Raw genomic sequence first — 18,693 nt, 5'->3', positions numbered from 1 at the left:
CGTCTTGGCATGCTCTCCACCAGTCTTTCACAATGATGTTGGGTGACGTTATGCCACTCCTGGCGCAAAAATTCAAGCAGCTCGGCTTTGTTTGATGGCTATTGACCATCCATCTTCCTCTTGATCACATTCCAGAAGTTTTCAATGTGGTTCAGGTCTGGAGATTGGGCTGGCCATGACAGGGTCTTGATCTGGTGGTCCTCCATCCACACCTTGATTGACCTGGCTGTGTGGCATGGCGCATTGTCCTGCTGGAAAAACTAATCCTCAGAGTTGTGGAACAATGTCAGAGCAAAAGGAAGCAAGTTTTCTTCCAGGACAACCTTGTACGTGGCTTGTTTCATGCGTCCTTCACAAAGACAAATCTGCCCGATTCCAGCCTTGCTGAAGCACCCCCAGATCATCACCGATCCTCCACCAAATTTCACAGTGGGTGCGAGACACTGTGGCTTGTAGGCCTCTCCAGGTCTACGTCTAACCATTAGACGACCAGGTGTTGGGCAAAGCTGAAAATTGGACTCATCAGAGAAGATGACCTTACTCCAGTCCTCTACGGTCCAATCCTTATGGTCTTTTGCAAACCTCAGCCTGGCTCTTCTTTGCTTCTCATTGATGAAGGGCTTTTTTCTAGCTTTGCACGACTTCAGCCCTGCCCCTAGGAGCCTGTTTCGAACCGTCCTCGCCGTGCACTTCACCCCAGCTGCCGTTTGCCATTATTTTTGTAGGTCACTTGATGTCATCCTACAGTTGAGTGACATTCGAATGAGTTGGCGGTCATCCTCGTCAGTAGTCGTTTTCGCCCTCTGCCGGTCTGTAGCTTTGTTGTCCCCAATGTCTGCTGCTTGACCTTGTTCTTATGAACCGCCGTCTTTTACATTTTAAGGATGGAAGCAACCTGACGCTCACTGTATCCCTCTGCCAGTAAAGCCAGAATTGAACCCTTCTTTTCCTCACTCAAAACTCTTTTGGCATGGTCAATAGTTATTTTTTGAGAGATACTATTAGCACTGTTTTTACCATCCAGCTGGTCCTATTGCAAGATGATAGTGATGACTACAGCAGTGGTTTTTATACTTTTCCTCATTAAATAAGATTTGGTTCAGGTGATCACCTAATCAGTACCTAATTCAGCAGAATGAGGTGTGCCTGTGTTGGAATTCAACAGACACTGGAATGGAATGGCTGTCATACATGTAGAGATGCTGATTTAAGACAAATTTGCAGTGGGCTCTTAATTTTTTCCACAGCTATATATATACACAGTGGGGAAAAAAGTATTTAGTCAGCCACCAATTGTGCAAGTTCTCCCACTTAAAAAGATGAGAGGCCTGTAATTTTCATCATAGGTACACGTCAACTATGACAGACAAATTGAGGGAAAAAAATCCAGAAAATCACATTGTAGGATTTTTAATGAATTTATTTGCAAATTATGGTGGAAAATAAGTATTTGGTCACCTACAAACAAGCAAGATTTCTGGCTCTCACAGACCTGTAACTTCTTCTTTAAGAGGCTCCTCTGTCCTCCACTCGATACCTGTATTAATGGCACCTGTTTGAACTTGTTATCAGTATAAAAGACACCTGTCCACAACCTCAAACAGTCACACTCCAAACTCCACTATGGACAAGACCAAAGAGCTGTCAAAGGACACCAGAAACAAAATAGTAGACCTGCAACAGGCTGGGAAGACTGAATCTGCAATAGGTAAGCAGCTTGGTTTGAAGAAATCAACTGTGGGAGCAATTATTAGGAAATGGAAGACATACAAGACCACTGATAATCTCCCTCGATCTGGGGCTCCACGCAAGATCTCACCCCGTAGGGTCAAAATGATCACAAGAACGGTGAGCAAAAATCCCAGAACCACACGGGGGGACCTAGTGAATGACCTGCAGAGAGCTGGGACCAAAGTAACAAAGCCTACCATCAGTAACACACTACGCCGCCAGGGACTCAAATCCTGCAGTGCAAGACGTGTCCGCCTGCTTAAGCCAGTAAATGTCCAGGCCTGTCTGAAGTTTGCTAGAGTGCATTTGGATGATCCAGAAGAGGATTGGGAGAATGTCATATGGTCAGATGAAACCAAAATAGAACTTTTTGGTAAAAACTCAACTCGTCGTGTTTGGAGGACAAAGAATGCTGAGTTGCATCCAAAGAACACCATACCTACTGTGAAGCATGGGGGTGGAAACATCATGCTTTGGGGCTGTTTTTCTGCAAAGGGACCAGGACGACTGATCCGTGTAAAGGAAAGAATAAATGGGGCCATGTATCGTGAGATTTTGAGTGAAAACCTCCTTCCATCAGCAAGGGCATTGAAGATGAAACGTGGCTGGGTTTTTCAGCATGACAATGATCCCAAACACACCGCCCGGGCAATGAAGGAGTGGCTTCGTAAGAAGCATTTCAAGGGCTGGAGTGGCCTAGCCAGTCTCCAGATCTCAACCCCATAGAAAATATTTGGAGGGAGTTGAAAGTCCGTGTTGCCCAGCGACAGCCCCAAAACATCACTGCTCTAGAAGAGATCTGCATGGAGGAATGGGCCAAAATACCAGCAACAGTGTGCAAAAACCTTGTGAAGACTTACAGAAAACGTTTGACCTGTGTCATTGCCAACAAAGGGTATATAACAAAGTATTGAGAAACTTTTGTTATTGACCAAATACTTATTTTCCACCATAATTTGCAAATAAATTCATAAAAAATCCTACAATGTGATTTTCTGGAATTTTTTTCTAATTTTGTCTGTCATAGTTGACGTGTACCTATGATGAAAATTACAGGCCTCTCATCTTTTTAAGTGGGAGAACTTGCACAATTGGTGGCTGACTAAATACTTTTTTCCCCCACTGTATATATATATATATATATATATAGATATAGTCACACTGTGAGGTTGGATTAATACTGTGAAATTGATGATACTGCCCTTTTAGTGCAAGAGCTGTTTTAAAAGACTGAAATGTCAGCCTGTTTTGGTGGGATGAAGTTTTGGCCTGCCTGATGACATCACCAGGTGGTAAATTAGTTAATAGACCATTAAGAAAGAGAGTTACAAACCTCTGCCAATAACAGCCAGTTTTCTGTTTTCCCCTCCCTACTCAGACCACTCCCAGACAGTCCTAGCAAAATTATTGCTTGAGAAATTGCTCTTTGCTAATAAGCTATTTGTGTTTTCAATTTAAATGGTGAAAAAGAAACAATCACAGTAAGATACTTAATTGTTACCCAGAAATTATTTGATATTGAGATAAAAACAGCTGCATTGGACCTTTGAGCTAGAGAAAGGCCTACATTAGTCATTCTGAAACACAGACACACATTGGCAAATGTCATCTCAAATAAACGGTTCACATCTCTAGGAATCGGGAATGACCGATTGTAATTGGCCTTCACCGCTGATTCTAGTTGGTGATTGGATCTCAGGGCTGGCTCTAGATTGTGACTGGATGTAAGGACTGGCTCTAGTTATTGATTGGTTATCAGGGCTGGCTCTAAATTGTGATCGGATGTAAGGACTGGCTCTCATTTGTGATTGGCAATTAGACTCTCAGGACTAGGCCTAGTTGTTGTTGACAGTGGATTCCTAATCTGAGGTGAGGCCAGGGAACGAATAAACTCCAGCAACACCAGGCAAACAAAGTGAGCATTGTAATCAACAGCTAAACACGCTCTTCCACATCCACTATCATCACCTTCACACCTACAGCAGAGCAGCTCAGAACTGCATACCAAGTAGGAGTACAGTCAAAAGCAGGAAAAGCCCACAAGGTAAACGTCCACAGTCTACACAAAGCTAAAAAGCAGACATAGACCGAAATGTTGTTCTAGCAAAGAACAGCACAAACTAACCCAACCAAAAACATACCAGCAGAAATCAATATACTACGGACTAGGAAAGAACAGCAAACCTCCATGCGCTAGAGAGCCTAAAGAAACCAACCAAGACGACCAAACCCTACACACTACCATCACAGTGGAGAAGAAGCTGTGTACACAGATCCCTGATACTGGGAAACTCCTCATCTTGGGAAAAAAAAGCTCTAGCAGGAGATAAACAAATAGTCTGGGAGTCTGGCCCCGCTAGCTGCCTGTCACACAAGGATGTCACCAGCCAGCCTGACAGCTACCTTATTAACATTACAAAAGAGAATAATAACGCTGCCACTGTCTGGAGATGTGTGCCAAGACAGCCCCGGAATGGAGAGACAAATAGAGGAAGGGAAGAGACTTTACGACTTTAAAATGCTCTTTAGTAAAACTAAATGGCAACAAAGGGCATTAGGAAATAGGAGAGCACTGACACTGAAGCTTCAACGTAAGATATATTAAGCCATCATCAAAAGAAGTCCACACAGCTCCATAGCAACACCATATACAGCTCTGGAAAATATTAAGAGCCCACTGCAAAATTTTTCTTAAAATCAGCATCTCTATATGTATGACAGCCATTCCATTCCAGTGTCTGTTGAATTCCAACACAGGCACACCTCATTTTACTGAATTAGGTACTGATTAGGTGATCACCTGAACCAAATCTTATTTAACGAGGAAAAGTATAAAAACCACTGCTGTGGTCATCACTATCCTCTTGCAATAGGACCAGCTGGATGGAAAAAAACTGTGCTAATAGGACCTCAAAAGTAATATTAATCAAAAAAGAACTATTGACCATGCCAAAAGAGTTGAAAAGGAAAGTTTTGAGTGAGGAAAATAAGGGTTAAATTCTGGCTTTACTGGCAGAGGGATACAGTGAGCGTCAGGTTGCTTCCATCCTTAAAATTTCAAAGACGGCGGTTCATAAGAACAAGGTCAAGCAGCAGACATTGGGGACAACAAAGCTACAGACTGGCAGAGGGTGAAAATGACTCTCTACTGACCAGGATGACCGCCAACTCATTCGAATGTCACTCAACAACCGTAGGATGATATCAAGTGACCTACAAAAAGAATGGCAAACGGCAGCTGGGGTGAAGTGCATGGCGAGGACAGATCGAAACAGGCTCCTAGGGGCAGGGCTGAAGTCGTGCAAAGCTAGAAAAAAGCCCTTCATCAATGAGAAGCAAAGAAGAGCCAGGCTGAGGTTTGCAAAAGACCATAAGGATTGGACCGTAGAGGACTGGAGTATGGTCATCTTCTCTGATGAGTCCAATTTTCAGCTTTGCCCAACACCTGGTCGTCTAATGGTTAGACAGAGACCTGGAGAGGCCTACAAGCCAAAGTGTCTCGCACCCACTGTGAAATTTGGTGGAGGATCGGTGATGATCTGGGGGTGCTTCAGCAAGGCTGGAATTGGTTTTTCCAGCAGGACAATGCGCCATGCCACACAGCCAGGTCAATCAAGGCGTGGATGGAGGACCACCAGATCAAGACCCTGTCATGGCCAGCCCAATCTCCAGACCTGAACCCCATTGAAAACTTCTGGAATGTGATCAAGAGGAAGATGGATGGTCAATAGCCATCAAACAAAGCTGCTTGAATTTTTGCGCCAGGAGTGGCATAAAGTCACCCAACATCAATGTGAAATACTGGTGGAGAGCATGCCAAGACGCATGAAAGCTGTGATTGAAAATCAGGGTTATTCCACCAAATATTGATTTCTGAACTCTTCTTAAGTTAAAACATTAGTATTGTGTTGTTTAAAATTGAACATGAACTTATTTTCTTTGCATTATTCGAGGTCTGACAACACTGCATCTTTTTTGTTATTTTGACCAGTTGTCTTTTTCTGCAAATAAATGCTCTAAATGACAATATTTTTTTTGGAATTTGGGAGAAATGTTGTCAGTGGTTTATAGAATAAAACAAAAATGTTATTTTTACCCAAACACATACCTATAAATAGTAAAACCAGAGAAACTGATAATTTTGCAGTGGTCTCTTACTTTTTTCCAGAGCTGTACAGTATATTATATCGAAGCTAAAGTTGAAACACACAAAATAGCTTTCAAAACCATGGCCTTACTAGAAACCTATTTTGGAACACACCTGAACCACAACACAACCATTATTCATCAAATCCAGGGCTTCTGCAATGTCTCTCTGGGCTGGGCGTGTTGGTTGTTTGATGTTTGTGTGTGTGTAGTGGAATTTGGGGGTGACGGAGTGTTACTGTGGTGAATGGTGCAGAACCGCTGCAGCCTGACGGACTTTAACAGCCTCTGACAGTCTGATGCTCAACACACACACACACACACACACACACACACACACACACACACACACACACACACACACATCTTCTCTAAGAGGTTTTGTCACATAGGGAAGATCCTAAGCTGCCTGCCACACAGGAGTCTTTCTTCTAGAGCTAAATTCATCTGACAGTCAGGGAAAAGTCCCTTAGAGCCGCAGATCTGCAGGAATCGCGCGCACACACACCATTTTCACGCACTCTGGAGTCTACTATATTGTTGAGGAAAGGTCAGTGCCAGTGTTTGGGAGTTGATGCGTGACGTCACACACACACACACACACACACACACAGTGCACACTCAGAGCTGATGAGAGGACCATTCAGAAACAGTGGGAGTGATCTCACACTAAAGCTACCTCTCTCTCCATCTTTTGGCTATTCCTACATCAAAGACCGACATCAAGTGTGAGGTGTGAATTGAAAAATGTGTTTTTGTATATCCCAACTTCCCGAGACACCCTTGGAGAGTGGGGTCACGGCCACGGATAAGCCATTATTGAGGGCGCGCAATTAGGAGCAAGTGCCTTGCTCAAGGGCAGATCGACAGATTTCTTTCCACCTTCTGGGCTCATGGATTCGAACTAGCAACCTTTTGTTACTGGCACAACGCACTAACCACTAGGCTACGTGATATGCTCAGAGCACTGCTAGTGAACACAGCCCTGTTTTCCTATTTTGTTCTTATTATAAAACACCACTTGGTCACTTTGCATAAAGTAATTGGATTGATGGCTTTTTACACCCAATCCCAGTTCAACCGCACAGAGGGGGGTCATGAAAAATGTTAGTACAACCCCGATTTAGAGACTCTTTGGTGTGTGTGTGTACTGTGAGTGTGTCTGTATTGCGACGCTGTGTGTGTGTGTGTGTCTGTGTTTGTATATTGCAAGTGTGTGTGTGTGTGTATGTATGTATTGCAATACTGTGTGTGTGTGTGTGTGTGTGTGTGTGTGTGTGTGTGAGTGTGAGTGAGAGAGAGATGCTATCTCCGCTAATACTAACTTCAGCGCTAGCACAAAGGGCGATACGTGGTCTTTCGCTCCCTGTCTGTCTGCGAGCGATAAAGTTTTAATTAGGAGTTTTTACACAAAAGGCTTTAGAAATGCTTATCTCTTGGCTTCACGGAAACAGAGCAAATGCAGTTTGAGTCAGTCATCAGTCAAAGACCAATTGAGGTCAATGCTGAGCTGATTGTGGATGGACCACTCACACATACACACTGGAAATTCCGATTTTTTAAAAACGTTGTGAGCATTCGAGATATAGTGGGGGACTGGGGGTTGGGAAACCGTCTTAGCTGATCCTCCTACTCCAGCAGTGTCAATCCAGGCTATTGATTAGCCTCCCTGTGGCTACGCTATCGATCCACGGCCTGCTAACCCCCCCACTGCGAGAAGAGGGCTGCCTCTGTGTGTGAGGCGGGGAGGCAGTTGTTAGTCACAGGATGCTACTCGTTGGGTTGCCTGTGTGTGTGTGTGTGTGTGTGTGTGTACGCATGCAAGAGGGTATGCTGTTAGTCAGAGGATACCGCTCCTTAGAGCGCCCTTCACACCATTTGCTCAAACTAACTCCCATCGACCAGAGATGGCACATGGTGTAGCATGTATGTGAAGTCCGTCTCTCTCTGTGTGTGTTGTATCCCATCTCCCTCCCAGAGCCCATCCCCGTCCAGATGTCTGTGCCCCTCTCTCCCTGATAAAGTACCCCTAAATCCGCAGACTGTTACAGTGGCTGTCACACACACACACAAAAGACCATACCGCAACTTCCTATGCAGGAAACATCACTTGTTCTCCTTTGATATTTTATTCATGGCCTGAAAAGAAAAAGAAAACATACGCTTTCCACTCCGATGGGAGGGAGACTTCTTGCTGTTTGGTGAGGGGGAGAGAAACAGAGAGAGTAAGAGAGATGGGGAGGAGGGAGCGAGAGAGAGAGAGAGGGAGGAGGAAGAAAGGGAGAGAGACAGCGAGACAGAAACTGATAAAGAACAGAAAAGCTTGTGAGTGATAGATTGAGTGGAAAGGAGAGATAGAGGGACTACATGCTACCACCCACTACCCCACAGGCTGTCTATGCCCAAGGCAACACACCTGTGTGTGTGTATCACCTAAAAATCACGCCACTGCAGTATATGCTCCTACCTCAACATGCTACTGCAGTATCTGCTCCTACCTCAACATGCTACTGCAGTATATGCTCCTACCTCAACATGCTACTGCAGTATATGCTCCTACCTCAACATGCTACTGCAGTGTAGTGTGCGTGTGTACATTTGGTCCCTCTCATCACTCCCTCTCTCTGTACCCTTCCCCCTCCCAATAAAACCCACCTCCTCACCACCCCTCCTCCCTCCCTCACGTTACACACACTATCACACGCACATGCATACTCACTGCAGGTGTCACACTGGCTTTGCACTCAGCCAGAGTTCAGCCAATGAGAGAGGGCAGAGAGAGAAGCCAGCAGATGCTGCTAGGACAGAATCATGGCTAGAGCTTAATTACAGCCCACAGGCAGTGGACATACAGAGAGAGAGGTGGGGGAGGGTGATAGAGAGAGATAGAGAAAGGAGGGCGGAAGAGAGTACAGATGGAGCGAGAAAAGGAAGGGGAGAAAGATGAGAGGGGTGAGGAAGAGTGGGTGGGATGGAGAGATGGAAAAGAAAGAGTGACACGTGTGTTGAATGTGTGTTGAATGTGTGTGTGTGTGTGTGTGTGTGTGTGTGTGTGTGTGTGGTGAGAACGCCACAGCTTACCCAGCCTTCAATAGCGAAGGGAGAGTCTTAATGATAATCCTTCTCGGTAGGCTGCCAGATGCAGAAGGATGTAGATAAGTTACCAAACAGCTTCCAGATGTTATTCATTACCCAGTCTATACAGCTGGGCCTAGGTTTATGCAGTCTTATCTACTGGATCACCACATCAAAACATTATCTAGTATCTATCTGCCAGGGCTACCTAATAGAAAAGCATCTAAACCCCAGACTGTGCAACTCATGAGAACAGCATAGTCAGGGATGTCACTGCACCCATATCTCATAACATCGATTATAAACTGGGTGGTTCGAGCCCTGAATGCTGATTGGATGACAGCTGTGGTATATCAGACCATATACCACGGGTATGACAAAACATTATTGTTACTGCTCTAATTCTGTTGTTAAGCAGTTTATAATAGCAATAAGACACCTCAGGAGTTTGTGGTATATGGCCAATATACCACGGCTAAGGGCTGTATCCAGGCACTCCACGTTGCGTCGTGCATAAGAACAGCCCTTAGCTGTGATATATTGGCCATATAGCACACCCCTTCTGGCCTTATTGCTTAATTATACCATATCTTGCCACCATCTCTGAATCATCTAAAATACCGAGTTAGGCTAGTCGGTATGGCTTGGGACGGCTGAGTGGACTAGGCCTCTATACTCAAGGGCATTAAGTAGGCTATATTTACAGCTGCAGGATACATGGGATATAGTGCAATGCATAGGATCTACACATACTTTATCTGTCTGAAAACACATGATATGCCTAGCGGCTACATCAACAAATATGTAGGTTATATTCAAATGTGAGATGATGGCACTTGCATTGTGAAGTGTCTATGTTAATATTGTGATGTACCTTTAGGGTTAGCTATGGAACAGAGGTAGCTTTAAACATAATTTGTGTGTGATTGATTGATTGGTAGATTGATTGACAGATTCACATACATATCCAGTGCTTCATGTGATGGTGTGAAATGCCATGCAGTGTGTAGCGATATGACTGCATATGAATTCATTTTTAAAAGCAGCATAAAGCTGTTTCTAAGTCCCATCTCTAAGACACACCGCCTCCCTCCATCCTCCTTTACCTTGAACTCCTGCTGCTTATTCTAAAAGCCCCCCTCCTTCCCCCATCCTCCTATACCCTGCTGGAGTGTTGTATAACCGGATTCAGTGTGAGAGTGAGGACCATTAGTGCGTGTGTATGCAACCATTTAGAGAGCGAGTGTGTTATTTTTACTTCTCAGTGAGAGAGAGAGAGAGAGAGAGAGAGAGAGAGAGAGAGAGAGAGAGAGAGAGAGAGAGAGAGAGAGAGAGAGAGAGAGAGAGAGAGAGAGAGAGAGAGAGAGAGAGAGAGAGAGAGAGAGAGAGAGAGAGAGAGAGAGAGAAGCCAGGCTGTCAGCATGTTTTCTTCTGCTATCCTCTCTGAGATTAACAAGCTTTCAGCATGTTAGCACACACACACACACACACACACACACACACACACACACACACACACACACCCTTGAGCGCATATAGAGTATACGCAAAGAAACACACAAGCACACACACACGTATAGAAATGTGCCTACAATGGCCTCACACACACAACTATCTCCTTGACACTGGGTCCCATCGACAGCTGGAGCCCAGCTGATAAGCAGAAGTGAGGAACAGAGATGAGCAAGTGAACTGCAAATACACAACACACACTTCGTCATACATGCATCACATAGACTGACACACACACAGCGGTCATCGCACAGCCTGACGGACATGCACACACACGCACGAGAACACACACACAGGATCCCGCACGCACGCACGCCCGCCCACACAAACACACTTCAATCAATCTGCTCTCAGACTGCAGGTCAGCACAGAGGGCACATTCTTCCACTTTCTGATTCCTACCATGCTTTGCCTTGAGTCTGGGGCTCTGACAGGGTCGGGTGGGGTCAGAAAACGACACACTCGCCGGGTCACTCACTCTGGCATCATTAAAAGTGTTCAAATAGAACTGTGGCTAGCTGGTGTGTGCTCAGTAAAACTATTGGATTACTCAGTGTGTGTTCAGTAAGTCGTTTTGACTTTCTGAGTCACAAATATGGAACTGAAGGTAGGATTTAGTTCCCTGTGTCTGCAGTAAGAGGACTGGATGTTCCATGTTCTGTAAGAATAGTTTATGTTCAGTAAGGGTTCAGTTAAGACTATGAGCAGTGTTCAGGCTTTGTTCAGTGTGTGTTGAGTAGTGGATGTTCAACAACAGAACTAAGGAATGTTCAGTGTGTGTTCAGTATGGGTAGTGTTCAGTATAACCTGGGTACAGTACAGAAGTGTCTTTGTGGGTGTGTTATTCCCTGTGGGCAGCCAGCCCCATCATCACTGTATAAACCCTGACACACTACCCTATTCCACAGCCATGGAATTATTCACATAACTACAGTGGGGCAAAAAAGTATTTAGTCAGCCACTATTTGTGCAAGTTCTCCCACTTAAAAAGATGAGAGAGGCCTGTAATTTTCATCATAGGTACACGTCAACTATGAAAGACAAATTGAGAAAAAAAAATCCAGAAAATCACATTGTAGGATTTGTTATGAATTTATTTGCAATTTATGGTGGAAAATAAGTATTTGGTCACCTACAAACAAGCAAGATTTCTGGCTCTCACAGACCTGTAACTTCTTCTTTAAGAGGCTCCTCTGTCCTCCACTCGTTACCTGTATTAATGGCATCTGTTTGAACTTGTTATCAGTATAAAAGACACCTGTCCACAACCTCAAACAGTCACACTCCAAACTCCACTATGGCCAAGACCAAAGAGCTGACAAAGGACACCAGAAACAAAATTGTAGACCTGCACCAGGCTGGGAAGACTGAATCTGCAATAGGTAAGCAGCTTGGTTTGAAGAAATCAACTGTGGGAGCAATTATTAGGAAATGGAAGACATACAAGACCACTGATAATCTCCCTCGATCTGGGGCTCCACGCAAGATCTCACCCCGTAGGGTCAAAATGATCACAAGAACGGTGAGCAAAAATCCCAGAACCACACGGGGGGACCTAGTGAATGACCTGCAGAGAGCTGGGACCAAAGTAACAAAGCCTACCATCAGTAACACACTACGCCGCCAGGGACTCAAATCCTGCAGTGCAAGACGTGTCCGCCTGCTTAAGCCAGTAAATGTCCAGGCCTGTCTGAAGTTTGCTAGAGTGCATTTGGATGATCCAGAAGAGGATTGGGAGAATGTCATATGGTCAGATGAAACCAAAATAGAACTTTTTGGTAAAAACTCAACTCGTCGTGTTTGGAGGACAAAGAATGCTGAGTTGCATCCAAAGAACACCATACCTACTGTGAAGCATGGGGGTGGAAACATCATGCTTTGGGGCTGTTTTTCTGCAAAGGGACCAGGACGACTGATCCGTGTAAAGGAAAGAATAAATGGGGCCATGTATCGTGAGATTTTGAGTGAAAACCTCCTTCCATCAGCAAGGGCATTGAAGATGAAACGTGGCTGGGTTTTTCAGCATGACAATGATCCCAAACACACCGCCCGGGCAATGAAGGAGTGGCTTCGTAAGAAGCATTTCAAGGGCTGGAGTGGCCTAGCCAGTCTCCTGATCTCAACCCCATAGAAAATCTTTGGAGGGAGTTGAAAGTCTGTGTTGCCCAGCGACAGCCCCAAAACATCACTGCTCTAGAGGAGATCTGCATGGAGGAATGGGCCAAAATACCAGCAACAGTGTGTGAAAACCTTTTGAAGACTTACAGAAAACGTTTGACCTGTGTCATTGCCAACAAAGGGTATATAACAAAGTATTGAGAAACTTTTGTTATTGACCAAATACTTATTTTCCACCATAATTTGCAAATAAATTCATAAAAAATCCTACAATGTGATTTTCTGGATTTTTTTTTCTCATTTTGTCTGTCATAGTTGACGTGTACCTATGATGAAAAATACAGGCCTCTCTCATCTTTTTAAGTGGGAGAACTTGCACAATTGGTGGCTGACTAAATACTTTTTTTCCCCACTGTAACTATGACCCAGAATACGCACACACACGCCACTAAATCTGCATTTCTCACCAAGTCCTAATGCCACTCACTCAGAATTCAAAAAGCTCCACAAGCATGCATGAGTCAGCGCGCACATAAACACACACACACACGTGACTTACCATGACCCCAAACTACTGTGACAGAATATGCATAATGCACACCTGCTCACACACACTGTACATGTCATATCACCACAACCACGTCTAGCATGGTTTTCCTCAGAGGGTCTCTATAAATCTATCCCACTTCCTCCCTCTCCCTTTATATTTACCTCAGAGGAGCTTGGTCTGTTCACTACCTCCTTCTCCCTCTTCTTCTTCTCTCGTTCCTTCTATCACGAAAGAGACACTGGAGGTTAGGTCAGCAATTTCAACGCATTCAAGACTACACCTGTATAGGGACATGCAGTGGGTACATGCAGTCTAACAAAACATACACAAACAAATTAAACAGGGTTTGAAAAACTCCCAAAAATAGGTTTACCCCCTATCCGTTAATACACAGTCACAGACGCACAGCAAGAGAAGTGATTCAGCTATGCTCACACAGACCCATTTAGAAATTCACACCTTCTCTTTCAGCCGACCTCTTGTGGAACCATTTAGTGTCATTATGAGCAATCAAAATCTCATATGGAGTTATTATACAAGCTTGGTGGTTGTCTGTGTGAGTCAGTCTGCCTAATGAGGGGCAGAGGGCTGGTGCCTTGGTGCTATAGCAGCCTCCATTATTCAACCATTCAACCTCTTTACCACAGCATTGATTTGGGATTGAGATATCTCCTGCCATCCTTACCACACACACATACAACCCCCACACACACTACACACTGTCATGCATGCGCACACACACAATGTGTACTTGAGGGGAAAGTAATGTACACTACCGGTCAAAGGTTTTAGAACACCTACTCATTCAAGGGTTTTTCTTTATTTTTACTATTTTCTACATTGTAGAATAATAGTGAAGACATCAAAACTATGAAATAACACATATGGAATCATGTAGTAACCAAAAAAGTGTTAAACAAATCTAAATATATTAGAGATTTTTCAAATAGCCACCCTTTGCCTTGATGACAGCTTTGCACACTCTTGGCATTCTCTAACTAGCTTCATGAGGTAGTCACCTGGAATGCATCTCAATTAACAGGTGTGCCTTCTTAAAAGCTAATTTGTGGAATTTCTTTCCTTCTTAATGCGTTTGAGCCAATCAGTTGTGTTTTGTCAAGGTATACAGAAGATAGCCGTATTTGGTAAAAGACCAAGTCCATATTATGGCAAGAACAGCTCAAATAAGCAAAGAGAAACGACAGTCCATCATTACTTTGTCAGTCAATACGGAACATTTCATGAACTTTGAAAGTTTCTTCAAGTGCAGTCGCAGAAACCATCAAGGGCTATGATGAATCTGTCTCTCATGAGGACCGCCACAGGAATGGAAGACCCAGAGTTACCTCTGCTGCAGAGGATAAGTTCATTAGAGTTACCAGTCTCAGAAATTGCAGCCCAAATAAATGCTTCAGAGTTCAAGTAACAGACACATCTCAACATCAACTGTTCAGAGGAGACTGTGTGAATCAGGCCTTCATGGTCAAATTGCTGCAAAGAAACCACTACTAAAGGACACCAATAAGAAGAAGAGACTTGCTTGGGCCAAGAAACACGAGCAATGGACATTGGTCTGGAGTCCAAATTTGAGATTTTTGGTTCCAACCGCCGTGTCTTTGTGAGACGCGGTGTGGGTGACCGGATGATCTCCGTATGTGTATTTCCCACCGTAAAGCATGGAGGAGGAGGTGTTATGGTGTGGGGGTGCTTTGCTGGTGACACTGTCCTCAGATCCTCAAAAAGTTCTACAGCTGCACCATCGGTTGCATCACTGCCTGGTATGGCAACTGCTCGGCCTCCGACCGCAAGGCACTACAGAAGGTAGTGCGTACGGCCCAGTACATCACTGGGGCCAAGCTTCTTGGCATCCAGGACCTCTATACCAGGCAGTGTCAGAGGAAGGCCCTCAATATTGTCAAAGACTCCAGCCACCCTAGTCATAGACTGTTCTCTCTGCTACCACACGGCAAGCTGTACCGGAGCGCCAAGTCTAGGTCCAAAAGGCTTCTCAACAGCTTCTACCCCCAAGCCATAAGACTCCTGAACAGCTAATCATGGCTACCCGGACTATTTGCACTGCCCCCCCACCCCACCCCCACCCCATCTTTTTACGCTGCTGCTACTCTGTTAATTATTTATGCATAGTCACTTTAACTCTACCCACATGTACATATCACCTCAACTAGCCGGTGTCCCCGCACATTGACTCTGCACCGGTACCCCCCTGTATATATAGCCTCCCTACTGTTATTTTATTTTAATTCTGCTCTTTTTTTCCCTCAACACTTTTTTGTTGTTGTCGTTTTATTTTACTTTTTTATAAAAAAATAAATGTATTGTTGGTTAAGGGCTGTAAGTAAGCATTTCACGGTAATGTCTACACCTGTTGTATTCGGTGCATGTGGCAAATACAATTTGATTTGATTTGATTTGTCAGTGATTCATTTAGAATTCAAGGCACACTTAACCAGCACGGCTACCATAGCATTCTGCAGCGATACACCATCCCATCTGGTTTGGGCTTTGTGGGACTATCATTTGTTTTTCAACAGGACAATGTAAGGGCTACCTTACCAAGAAGGAGAGTGATGAGTGCTGCATCAGATGACCTGGCCTCCACAATCCCCCGACCTCAAATTGATATTTTGATTTGTTTAACACTTTTTTGGTTACTATATGATTCCATATGTGTTATTTCATAGTTTTGATGTCTTCACTATTATTCTACAATGTAGAAAATAGTAAAAATAAAGAAAAACCCTTGAGTAGTAGAATGAGTAGGTGTTCTAAAACCTTTGACCGGTAGTGTACATTACTTTCCCCTCAAGTACACATTGTGTGTGTGCGCATGCATGACAGTGTGTAGTGTGTGGGGGTTGTATGTGTGTGTGGTAAGGATGGCAGGAGATATCTCAATCCCAAATCAATGCTGTGGTAAAGAGGTTGAATAATGGAGGCTGCTATACTTTTGAATGAGTAGGTGTTCTAAAACTTTTGACCGGTAAGTGTATGTGATGAGGGGGCATTGGAAAACCATTACAAGAAAGAGCACCACAGCAAAGCAGACCCCAGCACACAGAAAGGATCAGCACAGAGAAGCAGCTTTTAACACCGGGTGGCACGACGGCAAAACATCAGACCTCCTGTCTGTTCTTCTCAGCAGCCTGCGAGGCGGGAGAGGTAGAGGAGGCAGCAGCATCAGAAGACTTCTGCAGGGAGAGAGATAGACGGAAGGAGAGAGAAAGAGAGAGGACGAGAGAGAAATGGAGGGGGTAGAGAGAGAGGTGGTTAGAGGCAGGACAGGAGAGAAAGGAATACAAAGAAAGGAGGGAGGCAGAGGACACGAGAAGGGAAGAGAGGGAGCAGGGAGGGAGAGATGAAAAGAGGAGGATTAGAAAGTAGCTACTAGGCTGGAGAGAAAGTTTTTTACTCTCCAGCCTAGTAGAGACGGAGGAAGAGACAGTCATCACATTCACCAGAAGGTCATACACACTCCCACAAGATCCAAGAGCAGAGGACAAACTCATATGTTGAAGGATTTGAGCAATCACACACACGCCAAAGGCTAGAACAATCCTGTGTGTGTGTGTGTGTTTGTTTGACAAGACAAAGGCCTTTTCTGCATGGGCCAAGTCAAGTGGCTGTAGTCGATCACCTGAGTGACAGCCCTACTCAACCCTGCCTCCCTAAGAGACAAAAGAGCCATAGCGAGAGAGAAAGGGAGAGCGAGAGAGACAAATAAAGCCCATTTGAATTGAATTGAGAGAGAGAGAGAGACACAAAGAGCCATAGAGAGAGACAGAAAGGGGAAAGGGAGAGACAGAGAAAGAGAGAGAGAGAGAGAGAAACAGAGAAAGACAGAAAGACAGAGCACCTCAAACCCTCTCTACTATTTACTGCCCACTTGGCTTCTCCTAGCTTCTCTTGGCCAACCTCAATAGGTCACGGACTAACTGAAGGTGCACATCAACACAGGGGAGCAAAACTAAGTTATCCAATCTCCCTAGCCAGCCCAGGCCTGCATACAGTGCTGTTTAGGCTGTTAGCAAAACGCCACTAGCGTTCGTTAGCAATCGGCGTCTGGGGGTAGGCAGAGTTTGGGTTCAGAGAACACAAGAGAGAGCTTGCATTATTTTCCAAATCTGTGTTTATATCCCCCCTCCCTCTCTTTCCTCCTCTCCCCATATCTAAACTACCTGAGGGGGAGAACACACACGGAGCAAGTCTATCTATCTGAAGTGAGTTTTTAGCTCTTTTCCTCTTCGTTATTCATCAAACCAGACTCTCCCTTACCTCTGGATAAAACTTTTTTTTTTTTTTGTAACTTCATTCGGGGTATTTTCTCCATCGTTTTCTTCTTCTCTTACTTTGACACTGAGAACGGAGACGGAGAGGCAGGAACAGCAATAACAGGCACATTCATGGTGGAGAGAAGAGAGAAGAGAAGAGAGAGAAGAGAAGAGAAGAGAAGAGAAGAGAAGAGAAGAGAAGAGAAGAAGAGAAGAGAAGAGAAGAGAAGAGAAGAGAAGAGAAGAGAAGAGAAGAGAAGAGAAGAGAAGAGAAGAGAAGAGAAGAGAAGAGAAGAGAAGAGAAGAGAAGAGAAGAGAAGAGAAGAGAAGAGAAGAGAAGAGAAGAGAAGAGAAGAGAAGAGAAGAGAGAGAAGAGAAGAGAAGAGAAGAGAAGAGAAGAGAAGAGAGAGAAGAGAAGAGAAGAGAAGAGAAGAGAAGAGAAGAGAGAGAGAAGAGAAGAGAAGAGAAGAGCAGAGCAGAGCAGAGCTGGTGAAGGAGATAAAAAGGTGTTAAGGCATCAGAGGCCGGGCAGGGGTGTAGTGTTAGGGCATCAGAGGCCGGGCAGGGGTGTAGTGTTAGGGCATCAGAGGCAGGGCAGGGGTGTAGTGTTAGGGCATCAGAGGCAGGGCAGGGGTGTAGTGTTAGGGCATCAGAGGCAGGGCAGGGGTGTAGTGTTTGGGCATCAGAGGCAGGGCAGGGGTGTAGTGTTAGGGCATCAGAGGCCGGGCAGGGGTGTAGTGTTAGGGCATCAGAGGCAGGGCAGGGGTGTAGTGTTAGGGCATCAGAGGCAGGGCAGGGGTGTAGTGTTAGGGCATCAGAGGCAGGGCAGGGGTGTAGTGTTAGGGCATCAGAGGCAGGGCAGGGGTGTAGTGTTAGGGCATCAGAGGCAGGGCAGGGGTGTAGTGTTTGGGCATCAGAGGCAGGGCAGTGGTGTAGTGTTAGGGCATCAGAGGCAGGGTAGGGGTGTAGTGTTAGGGCATCAGAGGCAGGGCAGGGGTGTAGTGTTTGGGCATCAGAGGCAGGGCAGGGGTGTAGTGTTAGGGCATCAGAGGCAGGGCAGGGGTGTAGTGTTAGGGCATCAGAGGCAGGGTAGGGGTGTAGTGTTAGGGCATCAGAGGCAGGGCAGGGGTGTAGTGTTTGGGCATCAGAGGCAGGGCAGGGGTGTAGTGTTAGGGCATCAGAGGCAGGGCAGGGGTGTAGTGTTAGGGCATCAGAGGCAGGGCAGGGGTGTAGTGTTAGGGCTCAAACACACCAATAGAGAGTGCCGGATTC

The 18,693-nt window shown here is 45.1% G+C and overlaps 1 protein-coding gene across 8 annotated transcripts in view; it reads right to left on the bottom strand.

The window, feature by feature from the left end:
- The window catches only part of LOC311110926 (stromal membrane-associated protein 1-like), a 61,047-nt gene that overhangs the window by 15,144 nt on the left and 27,210 nt on the right, over positions 1-18,693 (bottom strand). For 3 of the 8 annotated variants that reach the window (XM_084153569.1, XM_084153570.1, XM_084153568.1), the window contains exon 5: positions 13,294-13,353. The exons of 1 other annotated variant lie outside the window; for it this stretch is intronic. In XM_084153569.1, coding sequence (XP_084009695.1) covers positions 13,294-13,353 — 60 coding nt within the window. Of the gene's footprint in view, positions 1-13,293; positions 13,354-16,272; positions 16,342-18,693 lie in introns of all 8 variants that reach the window. 4 more of the 8 variants (XM_084153566.1, XM_084153565.1, XM_084153567.1 and 1 more) reach the window with 3 other exon arrangements.

This window comes from Coregonus lavaretus, assembly GCF_964263955.1.
Source record: "Coregonus lavaretus genome assembly, chromosome: 36".
Taxonomy (NCBI): Eukaryota; Metazoa; Chordata; class Actinopteri; order Salmoniformes; family Salmonidae; genus Coregonus; species Coregonus lavaretus.
This window is presented reverse-complemented; position numbering and strand designations above follow the sequence as displayed.